Source organism: Lycorma delicatula, chromosome 6 (genome assembly GCF_047948215.1).
Source record: "Lycorma delicatula isolate Av1 chromosome 6, ASM4794821v1, whole genome shotgun sequence".
In the NCBI taxonomy this organism is placed as follows: domain Eukaryota; kingdom Metazoa; phylum Arthropoda; class Insecta; order Hemiptera; family Fulgoridae; genus Lycorma; species Lycorma delicatula.
This window is the reverse complement of record NC_134460.1, coordinates 114,345,730-114,358,687: the sequence shown is the minus strand read 5'-3', so window position 1 is coordinate 114,358,687 and position 12,958 is coordinate 114,345,730. Positions and strand designations below refer to the sequence as shown.

Below are 12,958 nucleotides of genomic sequence, written 5' to 3'. Positions count from 1 at the left end.
AACAACACAATAACGATTATTAACTGTATTTTCAAAAAAGATTGGCCCCACAATGCGCGTCCTACTCACACAATTTTCGCTCGTGTAAAGATTGCTCTTGTAATTCATGAGGGTTATTTGGCAACCACAGTCGTGTATTTTGTGAAGTAATATATTCTCCCAGATGAAACTACTTTTCATTTGTAAAACCGTAATGTCGGTGGGACTTACGGAATTTCGTTCAATAAAACGTTTAAACCATTTGCAATAGTCTTTTGGCATGATCTGTAGATTTCAGTTCTTGAACACACTTTACTTTGTAGGAGAAAAGTCTCAGTTCTTTTCTTACAGCTTTATATGCGGTAAAAAAGTTCTACTTCTTGCTGCTGTGCTAACATACGTATTGACTTACGGCTATAGCCTCCGAAATATCAAGCAGCTTTAGTTCGTTTAGTTTGGGTGGTCTTCCACTTCGATCAGCGTCTTCAACAGTGATTGTGGTCCGAAATTTTTCAATAAGAGTTCGAACTGCATTGTGGTGAGGAACAGGAGTATTTGGAAAGTTTTCAGAAAACCTTTGCTTCATTAAATTAGTATGCTTGTCACCTTCATGAAAGACGTGTTTAACGAAAAAAATGCCTTCCTTTACCGAAAGAATCGTTAGGTTTCTCCCAATTATCTACTCCGATAAAAAAGCGACACAAAACGAAACGAAGCACGTTTAATCATAATTCAATCATTGATGTCTTGGCTTATTACTGAGAAACGTGCAACGAACCCACAGGACAAACAACCTAACGCCGAAAGAACAGAATGCACCATAAAATTCTAAAGCGTACTTTCCGAACGCTCTGTATAACTGTTAGAAAACGTAAAGAAATAATTGGATTAACTTGGTATTGGCTTACCGATAACTGCTGGGGTAAAGAAAATGTAGATACATAATTCTAAAAACGTAGTTAAAATATTCTTATCAGTTCTGTCATCCAGTGTTATCTTTGTTAATATATTTTAATTATGAAAATGCTTTCTTTATTTCTGCCGCAGATTTAAGGGTTAGACTAAATTAGGTACAAAGAGATGATGTATTGATGTTTTTTCTATTATTTTATAGGGATTTAAATGACATGCATAAAATTCTCAATTTGTACTCATATTGAAATATATAATATTTTCTACATTGTAAGTTACGTGTTGGTATTCGTTCAATCCTTATTGGTATTTGTTCCTAGTGGAAAGAAAAAAATATGGGATTTTAGATGCTGGTGTTATTTATATGCACGGTAAAAATTTGTTGGGAGTATAGGTGATTTGTAAGATTTATTTTCACGAAGATGATCCTCTGAATAACATTCTTGACTTGTTTGAAATAAAATCACCCATATTCAAAATCCCTTTATGTACTGGTATCTTCTTATATATATATATATATATATATAATAGTAAATTCAGTGTTTCAACAACTACATATTTGTTCACTTTTTCTCGTTTTCTTGAATATTTAATAAAAATGTTGAAATATTGTTCTTTTTACATTCATTTTTTTTTTTTTTCATTGTTTCACTAACGTGGAATTAATTGGTCAGTGTTTTAATTGTTTTCTTCATTTTCTTCAAAAATTATTATTTGTTTAATTATTCAGAATATTTATTTCTTTTTGTTATAATTTCTTTTCGTTCTTTAATCAAATGAAATTTTCTGTAATATGTTTAAAATATTTTTCTCTGTTTTAATAGTATTAACGCATCATTAGTTTTCAAAGTGAGAGGAAATCGTAATGAAGGAAATTCTCCTGGGGAGGTAGATACCTCAGTATGCTCTACTAAAGTATGTTTGACTTATTTTTTTAACTGTATGATTAATTCATTGTATAAGCTTGAAACCTGTGCATGGGAATATAAAATGGAAATTTGGTAGCCCATGAAAAACGGCATGTCTGTCCGGTATTTGAACCCGGGACTTTCAAATGAAAGAGCGAGTCGCTACCGCTCCACTATGGAGATTGGCAAAAAAATAAAGATAAAAATAAAATAGTAGATCATATGATATAAATGAAAAAGTGTTATAATGAATCTAAAACTATTTTTTTATGAAGAAAATTAAATAAAATTTTTGTATTGTGGGTTATGTTACTGCTTATTTAATTAAGAGTAGCAAGGAAAGAAACAATGAAATTTTAGTTTCCAGTTATTTTTTAAGCATTACACATCTCACAAACAAAAAGGGGTAGGAAAAAAGTTTTAATTATGCGAGTACATTAAACTATCCTTGATCAATAGTTTTATGAGTGTTTTACTCAATATCATTTTTGAAGTGTAAAAAATGACTTAAATAAGACCATGATTTTTGCTTACTCAATACAGAACATTTTTTATTCTCTATCATCCCTTAATTATTTTATAATTTATTCACAATGTTATTTTTAAATATTTATCTTTTAACAGTGAAAGTCCTGTAAATTTTGTGAAACTGGTAAAAAAATGCGTTATTTGTCTCAGAAGGGCCTTACATAATGATGCAGTATTTCGTTTTTGTTTGGTGCTCACCAGTTTGTGTGTTTTTCGTTCAGATATACATAAAAATATGAATTTCCGTTTTAATTGAGGTGTTTATTTTAGAGTTAAGATTTTATATGAATTATTTTTTCACTCTATTAAACTTACTGGGAATAACGATTCCGTTGAGTCTGTTTGAAATAGTCGATCTCTTTTGGAGATATTGCTAGGGTGTTATTATTTTATTTTATTTAAATAATTACAAAACTCGTACGTAAATCCGAAAATATCTAATACATTTTTAATAGTTTCATGATTATTATAATGTATTTAAAATTTTTATGATAATTTTGTGAACATAATGCTGTTAACGAACCCTGTAATATGTAATTATTTTTTTAAATCCTGCTTTAAGTCTTCGGATTAATACGAATGAATAATTTCAAAAAAATTTGGTGATGGTTATCAAAAGTTAGTGACTAGCTTCTTGGATAAATCTTTCGAGTTGTAGAAGAAACAAAAAATAATAAGAAACCTATACACATAATTACATCTTTCTTATGGTACAGTCAAATAAAAAGTTAAAAGTAATACATGTATATCAATCGCGCCGGTCTCCGGTGCGCGAGTGGTAGCGTCTCGGCCTTTCATCCGGAGGTTCTGGGTTCGAATCCCGGTCAGGCACGGCATTTTTCATACACTACATTTCCATATTCTACGCACAAGCTTGAAGCTTATGTGGTGATATCGTCAAGCAAAAAAAAAAATGGAAGTAGGCCAAAAAACCGGGATTTTTTTTAAGGGAGATTTATAAACTTTTAATTCATTTAGTTATTTTAAAATTTACTAGAAAGAGTTATTATATTGGTGAATAATGAAGAAAAAGGAAAATCCTGTTCAATTAAATACTCAAATTTCAGATGTATTAAAATTATTCATTATATTTTAAATGACAGTCAAAGCATGCTGACAACAAAGTTGTAATACTTTCCTGACATTGGTTATTTATTCTAATATCGTGGAAAAGTAATTATATATGAAAAGATTTTTTTTTGTGGTGGGGATTATTTTAGATGAAGTTTTATTGTAACATTCTTATTATATGTTTAAATAAACCAATAAAAGTTTAAAAATTCAAAAATCGATATTTAAAATATTTTTGTGCTTCTCCCACCAAAACCTTTTCTGCTTCTCCCACCACCAAATCACCTTCCAAGAAATTATTTTGGTTTTTCTATATATACCAAGTTAAATGAAAGAAACAAAAAAAAAATCCACTAAAAATATAAAACTAACAAAAATTTACCAAGATTTAATTTTTTTTTTGTGGGTGAGAATTATGATGAAATTTTAATGTAATATTATTACTAAAATTTTATTAAAATAGACTTTTAATATTATTAGAAATTTAAATAAACCAAAAAAATTTTGAAAAATTAAAAAAAATCGATTTATTAAGTCTTGCTCGACTCCCGCACCCCAATATTTCCCCCAAAGTATGTTTTTGGATCACTTGACTATTACTAGTATGCCTAAGAATACATCTGGAAAGATTGATTAAAAAATATGTAAAATAAAAAGATAGTTTTTTTCGATTTTTGGGGCAAAATTAAAAAAAAATGGCGAGAACCGTACACTCAACTTATTATAAAGAGTGGTCATGTTTGAAATTTTTTTCTAAAATTGACCCCAAATTTATATCTATCCCATTTCCTGCAGATATTGATCCCAAATATTTTATTAACAAGTTTCCTCATATACACAACTCTGTACAAGATTCCATCAGAATGATTAATTCAGTCAAAAGTTATTAAGCTTCAAACACTCCAAAGCACGTATATATGTACGTACGAACATTATCCCTTTTTTGGGGTTCCTGGGTCATGAAATGCAGCATTCATAATATCATCCTCTGAAGTAATATCTTACGGTTGTTGTGGAGACAAAACAGAAAAAGGGAGGGTCATGAAACGTCAAAAAAAGTAAAAACATTCGTATCCCATTTTTTGACTGATTAATAGACTTTACTTCTTGTAATATAGCTCTAGAGCTATGATGCCAGGAAAGTAAGAAGTTATTTTTTACATCCGAAAATAATTCTTTCCATTTATCTTGAATACGTTCTACAAGTTTTTATACTAAATTTTTCTATACAATTTAATTAAAATTTAGCGATTATTAGACTAGAATACCAAGAAGTTTGTTAAAATTGATTTTTAATCCCGTAGATTTCATCAAAAAATTAATAACCCTACTATCAATGTTTTAAAATAAACATGATTCGTTAAATCATTTGATACGTATAGTCCCGGTTTGTAATGAGAAACGCTTTCAAAAAGAGAAAAAAATTGTTGTTTACTTTTTAATGATTACTCCCAGTTCTGGTCGTTTTTTTTTTTTTTTTTTTGGTTTTTGTATCAAAATGATGAAACGTTTTCTGTCATTAACAACCGAATAAAAAAAAAACTTTTCACTTTTTAGTCGTATATCAGTTTTTGTTGTATAACAAATAGTAACCGGGTGATAGAGATATTTATAAAATATTCATTAATGTATATTAAAAACAGGGTGTTTTTAATTTTTAATATACTAACTTTTTTGGAACATATAAAACGTTATAAAAACCAATATTTAATTAAAATAAATAAAATGTAATAAAAATAATAATAATTTTCAGATTGATTGTTAATGTAATGAGAACATTTATAAATGTTATATTGAAAATTAATGTACACCGTAATAAAAAGTTGTTACTCGTAGATATAAAAAATAATTTTTTACTTTTGTTTTGGTTACGTCTGTTACTGTTATTTAATTTGGGATGATGATTGTAAAAAAGTAAAAAAAGATTAAGATTTGTATGATTCCTGCACATTATTAAAAATTTCGGAAAAATATATCGAATTGCTACTGTTTGTAAAATAAGAAAATAATTTTGTTCAACGATTAAATTCTATTTTTAAATTATTGAAATTATTCTAATTCCCATAATCATACATTCTTACATAGCGATGTAATTTAAAGTAGTTGAAATTCCATAATTTACATTGATTGGGTAAGTCAATGTAAATTGAAATTGTAAACGAAATGGTTTTTCGTTTATTTTCGATAATTTTAATCGATAATTTTGAAATAACTGAAGTGTAACTTAATTGAATATATTTATAAGATATTGTATGTAGAATAAATCGAATTGAATTTAGAATAACTACATACTGTATGTATGAAGATTTTCAAAACAAAATGTGTGCATGTTGAGAAAGAAATAAGTATTTTTAGTCAAGTATGTAAATTTCTACTCCTTAATCACGATAATTAATAAATTATGTTAACAAAAAATACTAAATGAATAAATAAGATTTTTTTTTAATTTCTAACATGTACTTTTTTTAATTTTGTGTAAATATATATGTATATTTGCTACAAGTTAATTTTTTTTTCTCGGTTTTTCTTATTCATATTTCTTTTAAACCATTCTTTACGTCCTCTTGTGTACTAAACTTTAAAATGTAATTTTGCTGCTGTCCAGAGATTTTTATGAATTTCTTTTATGAATTTAATTTTTTTCTGAGATTACGGATGTCGACTGCTTTGATCATTTAGCTGAATGGAATTTTTTAGAATATGAAAAGTGCTATGCCTGACCGGAAGATCTGAACCCGGGATCTTTGGAAGAGCGGCCTTTTCGCTTCTTTCTATTATCAAATCAATTTTAAAATATTGTCATCTAACCGATAATTTAACAAATGTTGTTCCAAAAGCTTTTTGGTCATAAATCATATTTGATGTGTGTGTGTGTATCTCTCTCTCTCTCTTTCTCTCTTATATATATATATATATATATATATATATATATATATATATATATATATATATATATATATATTGTGAGAGAGGGAGATAAATATATACTTTATATAAATTCAATTTATATTTTAAACTATACATATATTACCTATATAATATGTAGAATATATAAGAATATATATATATTTTTTAACTCAACGAAAAGCCTTTAATTGTCTCAATGCCTCGGATAAAAAATTTGAATTATAAGATTTTATGATTATGTTCAAATTACACTGTTTCAAGTCGTTTTCACAGAATAATTGGAGATTATTCGTGCGGTATTGATAATTTATTGAGTAAATTTTGGTGTACCACAAACTCATTAATTGGTCCCATAGGTTTTGTTATTTATGCTAACGACTCAAGAGCGGTTAAAGCTAATTACAAACTAATCATTTGTAGAGGATGTATTGTTTCTTATATCAGTCGTATAACAGCTTTCAGAAATATTAATAAAATAAAAATTATGTTTACTTTAGAAATAATTTTTTTTCAGAAAAATGCAATTTTACTATATGCAGAAAAAATGTTTTTTATTTAAATAAATTATCAAGTGTTCAAAGTATAGATATTTTCTTTTACAGAATATTAACATTTCACATTTGATCTTTTTCTGGGTTTACAAAAATATTGTCCTACGATTTGGAAAGATCGTGTTTTCACCACAATAATATTAAGGTTCATTTTATAATCTTAACTTTTCCTGAATTATTGATGGACCTGTTCTTTTGATGATTTATTATGGATGTGTGTAATATAATTTCATTTCTCATTTCAAGAAATATATATATAATGTAATATATGTAGAAATACATCAACCATCATGTCACGTCATAAACAAGTATAATTTTTTTCTGACTGTAGTATAACAATTTTATAATAAAAAAGACAACAGTGATAAGTTTTATATATTAATACCGGTGAACAATCATACAACAATAAACATAATTTCATGCATAATATTCACAGAATGATGTATTTGAAAAAAAGAAATCAATAAAAAGTAATAATTGAGAAGTTTTTTAATAAATTATTTGATAGTACTCACGTGATAAAAAAATATTTCAAAAGTGTAATATCTCTTTTATTGAATATTTACGTCGTTATTTGATTCAGAAATACTGTTTTAAGTAAAACTTTGTATCTGAAAAAAAAACAGCTCTTGATTTTTTAACTTGTCATTTATTGTTTTTTTCTTGTCCTTTTGCTTTGTATATATTTGTTTTACATTGGATGTAATTTGTTATTTATTTGTATTGCAATTTTGAGAATTCGTCTATATTATATGCGTATGTTTTTATATTTATTCTGTATATCATGCAGACTAATAATCATTAACAATTAAAAATATTTTGTAAATGTTGTAGTATAAATAAATAACTAATTTTGTGCTCGCCCATATACACTCGGGACACATACAACATACATACATAGAGCATGGTAATACTCAGTAGGTGTAGTACTTAAGTTATATTTGACCTTGAAAGGACGATGTGTTGTTCCCCATACCTGAGGGAAGTGGTTCTTGTTTGAGACATAGATAACGTTCTTCTTGGTGGACCTCTACACCATCTGCATAATGCTTTATGAAAGCTTTCTCGAAAGTTCTTCGACATGAATCCATATACTATTGGATTAACACAGCTGTAAAAAAGAAAGAAAGATATTAAAAATCAAAATTTTATTATTATATGGGAAAAGTATGAAATTAATTAATTTTATTTTATAATTATAGAATTATTTTTATATACTTTTTTTTTTTTGGAAGAGGGTGAACAAGTTTTTTCTGTGAACTGTATAAACTTTTTTTAAAGATGATTAAGTTTTTTTCGATTTTTTTTTCAAAAAATAACAAGCCAAGAAAGTGTTTTCTAGAAAAGGTACTTGTTTAAATATAATTGAAGTTCTGCCAGAATTATTTTCAAATAATAAAAATAATTATATAATAAATAAATATATAATTTATGGCACAAATTCCTCTTTGTGCCATTTTTTTACCATTTCTTAGAACTAGTAGAAAACTTTAAATATTTGGGGAAAACATCACACACAACCTCCAAGAAAATCCAAACTGGAATGAAAGAATAAATAAACTCATCAAAGCCACAATAAAAACACAAAACATCTATAACAAAAAATGCATGTCCGTAAACACAAAAATAAGACATTATAATTCAGTTAGCCAACCAGAAATACTTTACGGATGGGAAACCATATTAGGACCGTACCAGACAAGGTTTAACGACAAACTGGAAAAGATTGAAAGACAGATTCTACGACGATGCATCGGGAAAGACATTAAAAATACGGGATTTGGAGAATTATTCCAAACGAAGCGATTTACAAAACGATCATCCCGATAACTAATAAATTTAGAAAGAAGCGAATTTCCTTTCTAGGACATATTTTCAGAATGAAAGAGACCAGACTTATCAGACGGATAATCGAACTTTTCTGGAACAAGAAAAGCCGACCGAACTGGTTATCCGAAGTACAGAAAGACATGGAGGAATTAGACATAACCCGTGAAAACCTAAAAACGAAAACCGGAAACTATGAGAAATTAAAAAAATAAAGAAACAAGATTCCTATCAAAACCCAAGAAAACAATAAGCCGGGTGTACTCTGATCAAGAAAGGGCAAGAAGATCTGAAACCCTTAGAAATTACTGGCAAAAAAGAAAAGCTGAAAAACAACAAATCAGCAAGAAAAGAAAGAACTTGCCAAAAAAATGAACTAAAGTGATCCCTTATGGTCTTAAAAGTAAAAAAAAAAATAAATATATTTATTTATTTTGTTTTTTTATGCAACAGAACAGCTTTACAAAGCCTTCATATGTTGATATATATATAATATGATATTCTTGTTGCATATGAAACAACAAGAAGGGATAGAACATCTAATGAGGATGTTAGAAGAAATTTCATCATTACTTCCATATTTGATGTAATAACAAATTATACTGATGAAAAAAATTTCCAAACAAACTATAATTACGTTTTTTTCGGAAGGAGGGATAGAGGACGATTTGAGAAAACGTTTTATAGGGAAAAAATATATCAAAAAATTGTAAGGTTAGAACTACGTGTTTTGAAGACCTTCGTCAATTTTTAATAACATAAATAAGAGAAACGTTTTCAAACAAATTACAAGGTTAAAAAGAAAGCATATTGACAAAAGATTTACCGTATAAAAAGAAACAAGGATAAAAAGCATACATACATACATAAAGTTAGATTTAGATTAAAAATTTTGAGATTAAAACTTTGTTAAATAATGCACTAAAAAAGTCTTAAAAAGAGTTTTAAAAATGCAGAAAGGAATGATTTTTCGTAAAGCACTGAATTCAATTTTTTAATAATGTTGTGTTAGATTTATTTTCAGAAAAAACTGTTGATCTGTTTCCATTTTTTTTTTAATTTAATTTAATCGAAGAAACTGACATAAATATATTGATTTAAAAAAATAATAATTTTTTACATCAGTCTTCTTTGTTGTCTTCATTTATCATATTTCTATCGCACACGGTAGAAATATAAGTAATATTGTTTCCCACTTAGTGATTTTTCTAGTTTGAAAGATTTAATTTTATTCTCGTTTGGTACGTTAAAAATCTCTAAAAATATTTGTTTAATTGTACAATCATAATGGTATTAAAAATTATTTTGTATTTTTTGCAGAATATTAGAAGAATAAAAGTAAATTAAAAAAAAAAATATTTTTAAATAATCATGTAATAGAGAAATTTGATTTCATGTATAAATTCATAAATGGGGATATAACAGGATTATCAGAAATATTTGTAAAATTATTCATAAATTACTCAAGCAATATACATATGTAAAACGTGAAATATACAAATGCACAAATTATAATACACAAATGATGTGTGAAAAAGCATGTATGATTAAGTGAAATGATAAAACCCTATAATAAAAATAATTGTACAAAGAAAGGTTGCTTGTTACGATTATTTAGAGAAAAAATGTGGGAGAGAAAGATATTGAGAGAATGGCAAAGAAAATTGATTTCGTAAAATTAATAATGTTTTTACTTTGAATGGAAAGTTTATCCATAATTTCTTTTATGAATAATTTTTATCTTTATTATTTCTATTTTCGCAATTTCTATCCAAATTAAATATATATATATAGATTTGTTATTTTTTAGCATACTATTTTTCTATAACCAGTCGTAAAATGTGTTTAACTGCTTGATTTTTGCTGCTTTGATTTTGTTATATAATAAACATGTTGAGTTTACATTTTGTTGATTTTTTTTTTAAACTGCACGTTTTATATAAAATAACTAAACTAATTTAAATTTAATAAATTTAAGACCTAATTGTAAGGTAAAAAACTCGGGAAGACGTTCAAGTGGAGTAGACTAAAATAAATCTTTGTTAATCCGTAATAGTCTGATGATTTTTAAGTGATTTTCAGAAAAATAGTATTACAAGAATGGAATTAAATGATTTAACTGGTATTTGTTTGCGACATTGAAATTAAATAAAAATATCCGAGTTATAAAATATTAACTGTTTTGAGGTATGGAAATTATGCGGGTTGCATTGTGCATTTTGGCAAGGCTTCATTCACTACTTACTATATAATCTTTTGATAAGAGTGTTCCAGTCAATAAACTTTCTTCAATAAAATCAACCTCTTTAATCCACCTTTAGATTTTCCATCTGGTTCTAATATTATCAAATTTCATTTTCTTAGGCTGAAACCATATAATATAATGTACGAGGCGGGCCATACCAAAATCGTAAGTAACCATCATATTGAGGAACTACGAATTAAAAAAAAAATCATGGCCAAGGATTATATCAATTGACTAACGCTGAGAATAAGTGTCTCAGTCTTTCATCTGGAGGTCCTGGGTTCAAGTTCCGGTCAAAATAAATTTCCATTCTCATTAATGATCAAAGCAGTCGATGCCCGTCATCTCAAAAAGAAAGAAAAAAGCCCTTTTAAAAAAGAATAATATCAGTTGATTAATAGTAACCCCTCAATTTATAAAAAAAAAAATTCCTCTTTAGAAAACTAAATTTCATGGCTCTGAGTATAATATAGTTGGATTATAATTTACTGTTCTAAGTTATAGTAGTTACGCGGGTTGTAGTTTGCATTTATGCAGGGATCTCCTGAATATTTACATAATTATAATTTTTTTATTATAGTATTTCAGCAAAATATTGTTAGATGAACTTTTCAACTGTAATATACGAGTATATTAACGAAAGAAAACAGTTATTATTGAAAAAAAATAACCAGATTTTTGTATTTCTCTACTTTTTGAGCACCTCTAAACAGGAAAATAGTATCCTGGTTAAAAGATTTATTATACATGTATGGGAGTTTGCATTTAAAATGTCTTTCATATCTCAGGAACGGTTCCAATAATATTCATTAAATTTTATGTAGCATCATTTTTATTCAGAGAATTGATTTAATTTTTTTTCTAAGTGGTGAATCGGATGCTGTGACACGAAAGAGCTAAACTTAATGAAAATTTTGTTTGTCGGTCTGGGTTTTAGCATATCCAAAATAAAACAACTGCAAAAATACTATTTAAAGTTTTTCACAGAAATATGTCTAGCCATAAAAGTTTCAGTGTATTATAATTTTTTGTTATTAATCATCCATTGTATAGCAACTATTCATTCGAAATCTGTTTATTACATTTTTGTGGAATGACATTTTTAGATTTGATAATAGTACCTTTGTCACAAAAGTTAGAATGAATTTTTGTTTAATTTAAAAATTATTTTTTATTAAATTAATAAAAAAATAAGTTTGCGCGTCAGTTTAATAAAATTTTATAGGTATCCTACAACAGAATATTTTAGAAAAGGATTTAATTTAATAAACGTTAAACTAGTGTGAAATTTATATTAATTATTTTACACTTCTGTACTTTTAATATGTGAATCGGTAAATTTATAACAATGAAAATCCTTTTCAATTTAATTTAGATTTTTCAATTTTTTTTTTTAATATTTTAAAATAGGAAATTTATTAGAGTATAACAGTTTTCAAATATTTTTATAGGGGTAAAAATAATTTTAAAACTCCCATTACCAATAACAGAGTTGTGAAACTCTTTTCAATTATTTCAATTTGTCAGACTGAAAATTTTTCATTAATTTTTTATAAATAGCTATTATCGGACTGGGACTAGTAAGAGCTTACAACCCTTAACACTGGGATACAGGTAAAATATCCCTGTCACTAAGTATTTGATATTTATGATTTTTTTTGGACCTGTATTATTTAAGCACAGAATTAAATTTTTCACAAAATTTTCAACTTTTACCGGTTTAATATTTTTCTGATATTTCATATCATATTTTATTATATTTGAAAAACAAGAAACGTTATTAAAAGATTTTTTTTAAATGTTGTTTAGGATAGTAAAATGTATGCTTCATAAATGCTAGAAATTATTGATTTACATTTGTTAGCTTTTTTTTTTTATTATTTATTTTTTGAAAGGTTAAATAGTAACCTGTTAACTATATTTTGTGTTAAGACAGAGGGAATAAGTATAACCTCTGTGATTCCTGGTTATTTTATAAACTGGAAAAGTAATTTTCGTATGAAGTTATAAATAATGTATATATATTGAAA

The 12,958-nt window shown here is 26.6% G+C and overlaps 1 protein-coding gene across 5 annotated transcripts in view; it reads right to left on the bottom strand.

Annotated features, from left to right (window-relative positions):
• Positions 1–12,958, bottom strand: part of LOC142326132 (QRFP-like peptide receptor) — an 807,760-nt gene that overhangs the window by 50,294 nt on the left and 744,508 nt on the right. For 3 of the 5 annotated variants that reach the window (XM_075368335.1, XM_075368334.1, XM_075368332.1), the window contains exon 8: positions 7,803–7,967. In XM_075368335.1, coding sequence (XP_075224450.1) covers positions 7,803–7,967 — 165 coding nt within the window. The remainder of the gene's footprint in view (positions 1–7,802; positions 7,968–12,958) is intronic. The other 2 variants (XM_075368336.1, XM_075368333.1) reach the window with 1 other exon arrangement.